The sequence below is a fragment of the Acinonyx jubatus genome, chromosome F2 (assembly GCF_027475565.1).
Source record: "Acinonyx jubatus isolate Ajub_Pintada_27869175 chromosome F2, VMU_Ajub_asm_v1.0, whole genome shotgun sequence".
NCBI classification, from domain to species: domain Eukaryota; kingdom Metazoa; phylum Chordata; class Mammalia; order Carnivora; family Felidae; genus Acinonyx; species Acinonyx jubatus.
The window spans coordinates 36,455,830-36,470,265 of record NC_069394.1 but is presented as its reverse complement, the minus strand read 5'-3'; the positions used below and the strand labels follow the sequence as shown (position 1 = coordinate 36,470,265).

The 14,436-nt window shown below is 41.7% G+C and overlaps 1 protein-coding gene across 7 annotated transcripts in view; it reads right to left on the bottom strand.

The window, feature by feature from the left end:
- Positions 1-3,380: 3,380 nt before the first annotated feature.
- SNX31 (sorting nexin 31) overlaps positions 3,381-14,436 on the bottom strand; it is a 70,386-nt gene continuing 59,330 nt past the window's right edge. For 6 of the 7 annotated variants that reach the window (XM_015078041.3, XM_053208196.1, XM_015078040.3 and 3 more), the window contains 3 exons: positions 13,150-13,227; positions 7,020-7,076; positions 3,381-4,411 (listed from right to left, as the gene is read on the bottom strand). In XM_015078041.3, the coding sequence (XP_014933527.1) occupies positions 4,319-4,411; positions 7,020-7,076; positions 13,150-13,227 (228 nt within the window). In that variant the 3' untranslated portion in view covers positions 3,381-4,318. The remainder of the gene's footprint in view (positions 4,412-7,019; positions 7,077-13,149; positions 13,228-14,436) is intronic. The other variant, XM_027064122.2, reaches the window with a different exon arrangement.

Below are 14,436 nucleotides of genomic sequence, written 5' to 3'. Positions count from 1 at the left end.
AACCCAGTTACCCGTAAGAAACCATAGATTTAAGCACTATAATATGAATTCAGTCAATACATGAAGATAAACTCTGATGTGCAGCCTTCCTATTTTCTTCCTCAATCTCATGCTGTACAAGTTATGGGGAGCGGAACCGCCTTCCCTTTGCGCCTAAGTGGGTATACTTGTTGGTGTAGTGCCTCTGGAAAGCCCGATGCTCCACCAGCTATTGTGAAGCAAAATCTCTACAGCTGATTGTTGGACAGAACCTGTCTCCAAGTGGCTGACTTCACAACATATATGATTCATAACTCCCATTTCATTTGCTTTACTCATCATTTTTGTTCTGCAGAAAATCGCATTATTCCAACTTCCCTTGATCGGGACCCAGATGCAGTAGATTTCCATCACCTCTTCCTCTGCACACTAGACCCAGTTACAAAGAGGGGGATCTCCCCGGAAATTCTGTGGGGACTAGTTTTCAGTAAGAATAAGAGCACGCATGTGCACAGAAAAGCCAACTCACACTTGCAGTCTCAGCCTGCTGCTCCAGGCGTCTCCACCCCAGACAACTGTTGCACCGCAGAACCCATCACATAAGCGCTCATGTGGACAGATGGAAAAGCCATTAGGAAGTACAGCCAACTTTGTGTTCCCACAATTCCGGGACAGAAACCACATTCAGTGCAGGAGGAGTGCAAAATCGCCAGGGTCAGTGCCTTTAAATCAAATGAATGTCTAACCTCTTCCAAGATGTTACACAACCAAAGCCCATTTGGTTAGCTAAAAAGACTTTGCCCTCCAGAAAAGTACGTGGGCTAGAGGGCTAGACCAAAGAGCCACGCCCACCATGTACTTTTTCCATAGCTCTAAGTTTTCTTATCTGGAAACCTGTTCTACAAACAACTGATTACTTAAGAATGCAACAAATAGCTATTATAAAGTAACTTTTAAGCAAAGTACAATTATACATCAATAAAGTGGGGGTAAAGAACAATTACAAGGCTGAAAAGCCATCTTCTAAAGGATTATTTGTGTTAGCCATACCTTTTTTTTTAAAGTTTATTTTGAGAGAGACAGAGACTGCGTGAGTAGGGGAGAGGCAGAGAGGGAGGGAGAGAGAGAGAATCCCAAGCGGGCTCCACAGTGCCAGCACAGAGCCTGATGCGGGGCTCGAACCCATGAAGCCACGAGATCATGACCTGAGCCAAAACCAAAAGTCAGACGCTTAGCTGACTGAGCCACCCAAGTGCCCCAGCCATACATTTTCTAAGTTAACCCAGCATGCCTTATTTTGGGGTGGTAAGAGCCAGAAAAACATGTCAAAGTTTTTCTTGACTATTTTTCTCAGGTCCCTGATGACAGGATTGAGGCCACCGTAGTGAAGGAGAGAAGTACCTTGTGCTCCATGTCTGGCAGTCCAGAGTCCACATGGGCTCCTGCCTCAGTTTGCCTCATGGGCCTCGGTCAATACACTGCAGACGGAAGACTAAAAAGCATCCAGAGCGGTAGATGGCTCCGTTGCTGAGTTTTATTTTGTTTTGTGTTGTAGGATCACTTTGGCCACTATTTTCCCACTGAGGCTTAGAACCTGTTTGGTTTTCCACAAATTAAGATCACTTAGCCCTTCTCAAATTCACTTTGAGGTCGAACTTAAAGTAATTTCTAACTTACACATTTAGCATAAAGTTCGCTTCCCAAGTGTCCACGAGGAGATGTGTGCAAGCCATGAGCTCACCACATACTGATGTAGACTGAGACCTGGCTTTGGGGAGCACATCAGCCCTTCTGACAAAGCCCAGGCGTGCTCCCCTCCAGAGGACCCCACAGGGGTACAGGGGCTCCAATCACAATGGAGTCAGCTCTGCCCTTTTATCTTACATTTTGTGAACTTTTCAAACTAGTGTTTGCATGTGAGCAGAGCGCTTACGCCAATAGCTTCAGAAGAATGAACAGCAGTAGGAACAAACACATATGTCTAGAAGAGGAGAGAAGGGATATTGGTGAAAGCAGATGAATCAGAAGAAAATTTGGTTGACTGGGAACCAGTTTTGCGGGTATAAATGGAGTGAATCCGTAGACTAAAGCATATGCTGGTAATTTCCCAAGCCATGTTATACCACTTAGGAGTTACTGGAAGGATTTCAGTAGCTACCTACCTTTACAAAGTTCATGTGCTGGGTGATGTCTCCTCCCGTGTGGCGGGACCATGCTGCTGGGAAGGTCCGGCCCAGCAGCACCACAGAAGAGTGACGTCACCCCCTGGAGTGATGGGGCCCCATTTCTGGCTTCTCTCAGAGCTTGCAGCAGGAAAGACCACTCTGGCAGTTGGAGTTTAGGCTTTTCACCCAATGATGAAGTGTTTTGATCCAGAAGTAAACAAAGCCCCCAACTCTTTCTAGATGAAGACAGGCCCAATAATCCCCAAAAGGGCTAATCTTTCTTCTCCCACATAACTGCTTGGGGATGTACCATTTCACAAAGTAAGTTTTGAATTTTGTCTTCTACTATCCCAGTATATGCTTGGGATGCACGCCATCCCTTGTTTCTTCTCATCTCCTGACATTGATGATGATCTCAGTGTCTTGGAAAAAAAACTTAATTGTAATCTTCCTGGTTTTGCCATATTCAAATAAGGGATAAACTGCTCTGCTTATTTTTTAGGAGTGCTGCATTTGTGTATGCATAGATACTGATCCCTATTCTCTCTTAGCTTTATCTCCTGACTACTCTCCAACCTAAAACTTTGCCAGCACAGGGTGGGGTTTGCTCCTGGTTTCACGAACACTGTAGTCATTCTCCCATCAGCTGCCCTTTCTTTGCGTATGTGTGCCCCCATCTCTCCTCCACTTGGCTCTATACCTTCTTCTAAGTCCCTCTTCCTGACCACCCCACCTTCCTCCGACGCACAGGTCCACACTACACATTGGACACCTACCACATGCTGTCTGGGATTACTCACTCTTAAGTATCAAGTGGAAACGTGAAATTGACAACATTCAACGATGTTTGACCTGCAGAACACCAACTGGGTACGGTTCAATCTAGTGTCTGCATCTTCTCACCCCAAGTACAAGTTCTCTTTGCATTCTCGGTGTCTCCAATAGGCCCTGACACAGTGTAGGTGTCTGCTACTAAAAAGAAATAGATGGACTATTCTGAAATTGGCAAAACAGTAGATAAGTTTCTAATATGACAATGTATTCTAATTAATTAATACAGTCAGCATGGGTGACTTGGGATGCTAACGGTTCCCCCCTGCAAAAACATCCTACTATCGCCTAAAATATAAAACTTTATGGTACGAGAAGCGATGGCTGGAGGCATTGCTGTATAAACAGTACAGGGCTTTAATCGACTCTACACTTCAAAAAGATCAGTCTCGAAATTTTCATCAGTAAATTTTATATTCACTAGAATATATTTCATATTTATTACATAGTTACACAATCCAGTTAGAAAAGAACATTAGAATATTGCACTTTATCTAATTACATTACATAAATTCTTCTGTCTCTCTCCCTAATTGCAGTCTTAATTCCATATGTAATCACATTTATTATCATGATAAACTGAAACCAGATAAGGAAAAAACTAAAAAGTATCCATAGTCTTAAAGCTAAGAGACATAACACAGTATCCGATAGTGAGTGCAGGGCCCCATTGCTTTCCAAAATTAAAAAGATTCAAAGTAGTGTGATGCTTACTGAACTGAATTCCATATTCTAAAGACAGAATACAGTTACATCAGAGACAGAGAACTGGGCAGCCTATCCCTTTGAGTACATCGCTATTGGTGGACTCAGACTTATGTAAGGAAACAAGTATTTCATCACTTCCTTGCCCTGGTGCTGTGGACAGATCAGTGAAGTCCATCCAGATTTCTTTTTCAATGATTCCATTTCTTAGAGCCACATTTTCCTTAGGTGTTGAGTCATGCCTTCAGAACCTAACCCCCAATACATTTAGAGTGTTTTATGCCGAGCCTTTCATTCGTGTAATATCAGAACAGATTGAAGACTTCGTCAAGCCAGGCACACATCTCTTCTGGGGCGGGGAGAAAAGAACAAATGACATACTAATTGCTTTGGATTGTTGTTTGTCATTTATGAGTCCTTAAATCAAACTATATAACTGTGGTTCATAGTTCTCTTTAATCTTGAGATTAACAGAGTTCTGAAGTACTCTTGGTCAACACTGCCCATCTTAACGTCAGAAGAAAATGGGAAGGAGTTTAACTTCTTCCACTCATGCTAGGAAGCCCACTTTCAATTCCTGAGCTCTTTCACTGTCGAGACAGCCCCTAAAGGACATTTTTAAAAGTGAGAGTTTCTCATCAAAGATCTTCTTCCTTTATGGTCCCAAAAACACAGTCAGCTTTGGCTATCTCAATCTTGCTTTTCCTTGGTGGAAAACGAGAAGAGTCTTTCTGTTAGGAAATAAAAAGAGGTCAGGAATGTATGCGAAAGGAAATAATTTCCATAACAACAATAATGACAACCATAAAAAAGTCAAGAATGTTAAAATACTGCTAAAAAGGCAACAGGAAAGGTTACACTTATTTAAACAATGGTTATTCCAAGTGGTTTTTTTCCAGCAGAAGCTTTACTTTGGGGTAGGTGTATATGTTTTCGGGCTGAGAGTGCCTCCTGCTGGTATGCCAAGGTGGACGTGTCCAGAAGGCCTTGCCAGGCACCGGAATGTCTCCAGGTAACATTTCAACTCTGCCTCTTGTCCTTCTCCCCCCTCTCTTAAAGCTAAGCAACTTTCAATTTTTAACTTCACTCCAAATCTTTAGGGCATACGCCACACAAACACAAATTTTTAGCAAGGTTTATAGTTACTCTAAAACTTTTTAAGAGGTTATGGTGGCTATAAACCTTCAGTGAGTGAATAGTTGGCTTTCAGTAGTTATGAAATCTCAAAGCCTATGGTTTTGTCCCTGGTAAAATAAGTGTGCCTCAATGGGCAGCTACGCTAATTTTTTTTCTATGAGGGATTTGTCTTGATAGAACCCATGGCAAAGTGGCTAAAGGAACAAACAAACCTGATGGGTTAAACAACAAAGAGTGCTTCAGTTCTGTTACTGGTTCTGTCATACACTGCCTGTGTTACCTTGAGCAAGCTCCTCAACCTTTCTGTGTTCCGTTCTCTTGGCTATAAACCGAGGATAATAATAATAGCTGGGTTGTTATGGGGACTGAATAAGTCATACATGGAATGCATGTATGCTAAATAAGTTGGGATTCAATATACTTGGACACCTTCTGATATGCTGGCCCTGCTCGGAGCATGAGGGAGGTTGGCCTCGTTTACCATTGCTGCTCATTAGAGAGGACACGTGAATTAGTTTCAATGTCGATCATAGTTGTGCTGTGTATTGTGCTGCCTGTTGTTTTGGAAGAGTGGCTCTCAAAACTGAACATGCATCAGATGCATCTGGAGGGCGGGCTAAAACCACAGATTCCTGGCCCCCATCCCTAGGGTTTCTGATGAAGTAGGTAGGTTTGGGACCTGAGAATTTAAAGGTCTAAGTTTCCAAGGTATGCTGATGCTGTTGCTCTAGAGACCACACTTTGAGAACCGCTGTTCTAGGATAATAGCTTCAGTCCTGGCTGTACATTAGACCAGCTGAGGAGCTTTTAAAAATTGTGTTGCCAGGCCCGTAGACCTACTAAACCAGAGTCTTTGAGGGTGGGGCCCAGCCATCATTTGTTTTTAGAGCTCCCCAGGTAACTCCAATGTGCAGCTCACCGAGAACCACAACTCTGCGCTATCACTCTGCTGCTGATGAATTTGAGCGATGGAGTGAACACCTACCGCCTACACTTTACGGGTAAAGAAACTGAAGCTTGGTGCAGTGTTCCCCCTTGGTGTGCTTACTACCCATGCCGATCTACTAAATCAATCTTTTGGAGTGGCGCCCAGGAATTTGCATTTTAATAAGCACCTCAGGAGCCCCTTAAACATTTAGTTTTTTGATTTGCCTGAGGACACATCACCAGTGCATGGTGGAGTTCTTATCTCTTGTTTCCGACCTAAGCAGGCAGAAATGCTGTTATTATGAAAGAGGGTAAGATTTGCATTTAGTTTGTTTTAAAAAAAATTTTTTTTTAACGTTTATTTATTTTTGAGACAGAGAGAGACAGAGCATGAACGGGGGAGGGTCAGAGAGAGAGAGGGAGAGACAGAATCTGAAACAGGCTCCAGGCTCTGAGCTGTCAGCACAGAGCCCGATGCGGGGCTCGAACTCGGGAGCTGTGAGATCATGACCTGAGCCGAATTTGGACGCTCAACCGACTGAGCCACCCAGGCGCCCCGCATTTAGTCTGTTTTTCAATGTTTTTCCTGAGCTTATTCACTCACGAAAGGGCCTTATATATTTATAAGTACTGTACTTATATACTTAGTACCTTTATATACACAGCAGAGCATGTACAAAGAGTGGACCTTCCCAGTCAAATGAGTTCATTCAAATGCTACTTGGACGTCACCTCCAGTGATTTATTTATAAGACTTTGGTGAGAATGAATGTTGTTAATCCACATAAAAGTGCTTAGAACAGTGCCAGGCTATAAGTGCCTACTAATGCTTTCTTTATGATATTTACTGTTATTGTTAACTGCCCAACAGACCTAAATGCTCCAAACAATATTTAATAAACTTAAAGGTTGTTGCATGAAGCGTCCACTGCAGAGAACTCACGAAACTAAAATGTAAGCCAGAAAGAGGATTAAAAAAAAAAAAAAAATGTATTGAGTATAGAATAAAATTGCTAGAGAATTTTGTGTTCTTCTTGGAAATTTTCTATGTAAAAATCCAGGAAAGCATTTCTCCTGGCCCTACCGGGCACCACAGTAAAAATACCATACTTCTGTGATGGTCCTCCAATTGGCCCAATCCTACATGGAGGAGCTTCTGAGAAAGAAAATTCTGGCTGCTTCTTAAAAGTAGAATGACTTTGGTTACTTAAAGGGGGAAAAGGGCAGATTTATCAAAAATTATAATGTATCGGTTACATAATTTTACTCACAGACCTGGCTTTGTTGAATGTGGCATTTTTTACTTTTGCCTTGTTCTGGAACTTCAATCTGCTAAATAGATTAGTAAAATGTCAGTCAGCACAGCCTGGAGAAGCAAGCACACAAATAATCCATTTAACTAGCACATTTCCCCTTCCACAATAATCCTCTTAATGGTCTCGAAGGCCGCCAGTCAGCAGGCACACCTGCTTCCCATCGGCACATTCCCTCTTTATTTGCAAATGTACAAATGTTGCAGAAATTGAGCCCCCCAAACGTGAAGCACAGCTTAATGTTTAACACTGGTGGCTGACTATAGATTTTGTGATTTAACACAGCTTCTAAAAGGACTTCACACGAAATGAACTCCTAAATCCTGAAATAATCCACAGAGCTCCAATCCATACGCTGAATCAAAGCCAAATGGGGCTTTGATTAATCAAAAGGCACCATTAATCAAGTGAAGATCAAACTGAAGTTCAAGACACTTGAATATACCTCGTGTACATAAGGTAAACTTAATATAACAGTCAGGGTCCCGGCGGAAAACAGATGGTGCACTCCTGAGGGGCGTTTTAAAAAGGAACTATTTAATGGAGGTGTGGGCAGGATTAAAGTGAATCAATGAAGGGATGTGGGAGCCCCCAGGGGCTAGCAGTGAGGGGCTGGAGGGTCATTTTTACCACGTCTAGGCCTGAAGGGGCAAGGGTAGCAGCTGCTACTGGACGGAGAGCAGCTATCACTGCAGAGAGGAGAGGCCACCTGCAGGAGCGTGGCCCTCAGCAGAAGGCTGTGCCAGCCACAGAGACCCAGCAGGGACAGAACTGGAGAAATACCCACCCCCCCCTTCCCCCATCTCACTTTTCTTCCACACTCCAGTCTCGCTGGGTTTTCCCAGCGGGTGAGCCCAGTGGGAGGCCAGGGAGCAAGGTTGTAGCACACAGAGATTAGTCTCCAGGGCACAGAGCAGGGTGGGGGAGAAAGAGTTCTTTGACTCTTCTTAGAGGAAAAGAACACGATTCTAAGCAACTAGCATTATGTACCCATCTCAAAGTATCACTCTCTAGCCATAAGGCCTCCTTACTAATTGCCTTTCTCCTCCCACAAACTCCTTGACTCTGGATCCTCAGTTCCCAACCTATGTTATGAATATAGACATAATCATAAATATAGGCATTTGTAAGTGAACGATTGAGGTGTGAATTAATTGCTTATTATTGATTACTATTCATGAGAGTACAGGGTGGAACATTTCAAAGTAGGTGAGATAAAGAACGTGACCCTGCAAAAGAGGGTCACTGTCTTTTTTTTTTTTTTAATTTTTTTTTTCAACGTTTATTTATTTTTTTTGAGACAGAGAGAGACAGAGCATGAACGGGGGAGGGGCAGAGAGAGAGGGAGACACAGAATCGGAAACAGGCTCCAGGCTCTGAGCCGTCAGCACAGAGCCCGACGCGGGGCTCGAACTCATGAACCGTGAGACCGTGACCTGAGCGGAAGTCGGCCACTTAACCGACTGAGCCACCCAGGCGCCCCTAGGTTGGTATTCTTAATAGACAAGTTCATATATTTGAAGCCTACCTTAATAACTTTAAGAAATCAGTTATTAAGTCTTGCTAAATGAGAAATTAATGCCCTGTTGTCTTACATGTTTTGCTACGGTATTGTTATTGGTTACAATATTACATTATAGCTTGGAAGTAGTCTCATGCAATGAAATACACAGAATATGGGCGAAAACAGCTCAGAATGTTTCTCTCCCCTGTTCTCTTTCACCTTCCCCCCTGCCTTATGTCGAAATAAATAAAATAGAACCCACTACAAACTATCGAGCAATTTCTGATATAATCTATTTCCTACTTACTTCAAGAAAGGCTTTAAACATTTTATCTACGAGGGGGAATAAAGCTGGGGGAGGGGAAAAGAGAGCAAATCCTTTTGTCATAATGTGGTATTCCTACATGCCCAGGTAGTTTCTGTTGATAATCTAACTACTTATTCCCACACGGTAATTTCCCCCTGGCTCTCCAAAATTTTGTCCACCTGCCATGCTCAGGCCATTCTCAAGAGAGCCGTAGTATGTCTGTACTTCTTCTGTTTTCTAGACAACACCAACTATTCAAAGGCTGACATTCTTGGGACCTCAGATAACACTGCCCTTGGTGTTTCCCCTCTTCGCCATGTAACAGAAACACACTTTACATCATGATCTCTGAGCCCAGTGACCTTTTACATAGTCTGATCTTGCTCCAAATGAAAGAGAAGTGGAGAGAAAAATACATATGGTGATGGTAGTTGGCGCTGGGGGTGTGAGGTATGAGGCAAGCCAGAATCATAAAGCCGTTTGGTGCTTTGCCATTTTCCAGAAAACCAACTTAGAGATTCAGACCCACTTTTTAGTAAATCTAAGGAAGAAAATATACAAGCTAATAAGACAAATTAGGTATGGATTATTAAAAATATAAATTGTTTTTCAACTGAGAAAATTATTCACCATCTTATGCCTGATACCTCTCATATATTCAGATTATGGTTCAATATACAAGATAATAATAATGATACATTTTCAGAAATTCATTAGGAACACATGGATTGCATAAAATACATCTGCCTTCTTTTCTTAATGTCTTTTAGATTTCTTTCAATGGCAGAGATTGCTGTAGCCTACTGTATTATCCATTCTGCCTTTCCTTCTTAGTGATACCACCCAAACTTATTTGGAGAGGCAGCATACTCTGTCAAAAGACTACATTTACCAGATTCCCTGCAGCTAGGTGTTGGCCTGTGGTGTGACTAACTCTTAGCCAATGAGCCAAGCAGAAACTCGGTGGGACTTCAGAGACTCCTCCTTAAAGAAAAGATGTGAACCATTCATACTTTCCATTTATACTTGCCGCCTAGAATGTGGATGTAATGACTGGAGCTCCAGCAGCCGTTTTCAACATGAAGTAAAAGCCACACACTAAAAATGGAAGAGCAGAAAGGTCTCTGGTGACATTATGGAGCAGCTATCCCAGCCGGAGACTGCCTACCTCTGGGCTTCTTTTAGTTGAGAGAGACACAAACTTTTATTTTGCGTGGGACCCTTCTTCTGTCTTGTTTTGTTCTTTGTTATATGTAGCCTAACCTACTCCTGACAAATACATTTTATTTTCCAATAAAATAATTCTTAAAATTCTGTTCTAGTTACGAGTAGCAAATACTAACAAAATTCATTTATTAAAGGTTTTTGTGTAGGAGTGTAGCTCTAAAAAGAATGTTACATTTTTTCCCTTTCTGATTTGCAGTTAATACTGCCTTTAAGAATGTAACATGATTTTGTTGTTGTGTTTACATTTTTTTTTTAGTACATTTGTTTGACTTCAAAAATTTTTTAATTTTTTTAATGTTTATTTTTGAGAGAGAGAGAGAGAGACAGAATGTGAGAGGGGGAGGGGCAGAGAGAGAGAGAGGGAGACACAGAGTCCAAAGCAGGCTCCAGGCTCTGAACCAACAAACCGTGAGATCATGACCTGAGCCAAAGTCGGACGCTTAACTGACTGAGCCACCCAGGTGCCCCTAAAGTAGTACTATTTAATCTGCTTCTAGGGATGATCTGCTTTATTTGTGGGGCTCATTAAGTTACAGCTTCCTTAATTTCTCTCCCCTCTCCTGATTCTTCATGATGATCAAAATCTTGGAATCTATTCTGCCTTGCAAAACAGAGACCTCTCTATCCTAGTCCATACAAGCCTTTTATAAGTGATATGGGTCAATTCAGACTTTACGTGTTTACCTAGAAAATGAGTGGATGTCACAGTCATAAATTTATATGGCTACTTTAAGTTCCACAAAATGACTTGTTCTATACTTTGTGAGGAAGCCCAGAACCCAGCATACGTTCCGAGAGCTAATCTGTCTGCTCTTTTCACCTTCCGGGGTCTCATTCTACCCAGGCATTTGTAGATGAGATTTCAAGTTTAAGGGTGGACTATCCCAACAACATCCCCTTGAAAGCCCAGTTTTCCAGAAGAAGGGTTTAACTTTTCAAGAACCAGAATAAGAAAGAAAGGGAAGAAAAAGCGTTTGTGGAAATAAAACTTGTTAAGTATTAGGATAAAGCAAGTACTGACTGACATGCTGATTTCACCATCGGCCACAGAGAAAGTGTAGATTTCAATTTGTGTGCAAATCTGAAGAAAGTAGTTAGTGTGGTTGTTTTTCTTGAAAACTTTAAATAGGTCACTACCTTCTCTTATTATTTAGCAAACTCTTTAGCTATTCATTGTACAAGTATTTCCTGCATCAAGTGGCTTACATTTTATTCAGCCACATTTGAGAGCATTTCTCCCTTTTAACGGGGCTACTTCAGTTAATTACTTTTCTCTTTCTTCTTCTTTATATATATATATAATAAGTGGAGCCTAGGGGGTCCATCCTAAGAGGTTAGATTTTATTACTCTTTTAAAAAGAGCATCCAGGGGCACCTGGGTGGCTCAGTCCATTAAGCATCCGACTTCGGCTCAGGTCATGATCTCGCGGTTTGGGAGTTCGAGCCCCGCGGCGTTGGGCTCTGTGCTGACAGCTCAGAGACTAGAGCCTGCTTCAGATTCTGTGTCTCCTTCTCTCTCTGCCCCTTCCCCACTTGTGCTCTGTCTCTATCAAAAATAAGTAAATGTAAAAAAAAAAAAATTAAAAAGAGCATCCACAATTCTTTTATTGCTTTGATTTGCTATGCTATAATACATTTTGAATTCTTCAAATACCAAGGGGGGAGTGAATTTTATTTTCCCTGGGAAAATATTTTCAGTTCTAGAAGAATGAGAAGTAAGGGTAAAGTGCAACTATTTTCTTAGAAAAAAGCTGCAAAATCTAGGAAAGAGCAATGTTAAACTGAAGACGTCACCCATCTTCTTAGAGAGGACTCAATTTAAATGAAAATATTAGGGAACATTTCCAAATGTTTTCTGTTGCATTTTTAAAGATCGTATAACATTTTGAAAAAAAATACGTTTATAAATGTCAACCAGGCTTTAATATTTGTAATCATTTTTTAAAAATATTTTTAATTAATTATTATTATTATTTTTTTTTTTTTGAGAGAGAGAGAGAGAGAGAGAGCACAAGTGAGCATGAGCAGGAGAGAACCAGAGAGAGGGAGGCAGAGGATTCAAAGCAGGCTCTGCGCTGACAGCAGACAGCCTGATGCAGGGCTCAAACTCACAAACAGTGCGTGCGTGACCTGACCCAAAGCCGGAACCTTAACCGACTGAGCCACGCACGCACCCCTGTAATCATTTAAAAAAAATTTTTTTTTAACGTTTATTTATGTTTTTGAGACAGAGAGAGACAGAGCATGAACAGGGGAGGGTCAGAGAAAGAGGGAGACACAGAATCCGAAACAGGCTCCAGGCTCCGAGCTGTCGACACAGAGCACGACGCGGGCTTGAACTCACAGACCGTGAGATCATGACCTGAGCCGGAGTCAGACGCTCAACCGACTGAGCCACCCAGGAGCCCCTGTAATCATTTTTAAAACATAAACTGTACTGTCTTATTGGGATATGCCCATATCATGATGGTGACAAGGCAAATAGACAAGTTTAATATCTCAGTGTCTCTTTTTACAGCTTGCCACCAACCTTTGCAAGGAGTTACTAGGCCTTTACTGAAGAGACGCAGACTAGAAAAGCAAAGTTTAATCTTACACTGAGAAAAATTTATAGCCTTGAGAGCTTCTTTCACTCTATGGCTTCTTCCAACTGCTAACGGCATCTTAATTTGGCACGGTGGAAATTTCAAGAAGCTGTGAGTTCTTTCTAGAGACAAAACTGGAGAGCTTATTGAAGTTCATCGCTGCTATGTTGCAGACCTCTCAGGATCCTGACCTTATGAGGTAGTTTTTATGGTAAACCTGGAATCTTTCATTTGGGGGAAAGCAGAAATACAAGAATACAGAGTAGAGGGTTGGAGAGTTCTCAGCAACGTAAGGACACCTGTCTTGGAAAAATGGCTTGAATTCTAAAGACTGAGCTCCCAGAAGGCAGAGGAGCTCACTTCTAGGAGGTCACGTGCCTCCCTTGAGGACCAGCATTCATCAGTGTAGGTTAGTACAGGCTGATGGTGGGAACTTAACTGAAAAATATACACGGATAAGAGCACTTACCATTTCTGGATTCTCTGCAGCTAGCTTTACCGTCTTTTCTGAGATCATCTTTTTCAAGCAGCTACTCAGCAAAAAAGCCTGAAAATCCAGAAATAAAGAAGTGTCTCAGCTGAAGAGATCGTCTTTCTTCTCTCCTCACACCACAAGGCAGATTTTGAGCTCTGCTCTCCAAGAGTACACTTTTAAGAATTTAAATTTCTTTTTTAATTTCCATAAATTTGCATACGATGCAATTAGCTAGTAGCCATACATTTTCTCAATTACATAGATATACTTACAGTAAATTTTTAAAAAGACAGAAAACTCATTACATTTACTAATCTTTTTCCCTCTTAAAACTCCCCCCTATTTTTTTCTTTGTAAGCTGCTCATGTCTTACAAGCAACAAATAATAAAAACTGCTTATTATTGTAATCAAATCAACCGATGATGGTCAATCTTATATTTAATCGTATGCATGATTATTGAGAGACCTATTACTAGGTATAAATAGTAACCTGTCTGTTTGAAAGGGTATATTAACACCTTATGGCTTTTATGAACTAAAAAAAATTTTGTTTTTTTATCACTTTCTTATTTTTCTGGTATCTTTTTTTTTTAACATTTATTTATTTATTTATTTATTTTTAAATTTTTTTTAACATTTATTTATTTTTGAGACAGAGAGAGAGTATGAACAGGGGAGGGTCAGAGAAAGAGGGAGACACAGAATCTGAAACAGGCTCCAGGCTCTGAGCTGTCAGCACAGAGCCTGACGCGGGGCTCGAATCCACGGACCAGGAGATCATGACCTGAGCTGAAGTCGACGCTTAACCAACCGAGCCACCCAGGCGCCCCATAACATTTATTTATTTTTGAGACAGAGAGAGACAGAGCATCAGCAGGGGAGGGTCAGAGAGAGAGGGAGACACAGAATCCGAAACAGGCTCCAGGCTCTGAGCTGTCAGCCCAGAGCCCGATGCGGGGTTCGAACTCACGGACCGCGAGATCATGACTTGAGCTGAAGTCGGACACCCAACCGACTGAGCCACCCAGGCACCCCTTTTTCTGGTATCTTTAATCACTCACTTTTAAGACTGATGGTTGCCCCCAATATCACTTGTGGCTTTTTGTTGGCTCGTCGTTGTTAGTGCCAAGACACAGACATTAGACATCTTATACAAATGCTAGGGTTTCCTTTTTCCAAGATCTTCACCCCATGTGCCAATTTAAGGTTCCCTACGATTTCCCCACTTGCTTCTTTCCCACGAATCCTCTTTCTCTTTTGTTCTGCTCTCAATTCTTGGC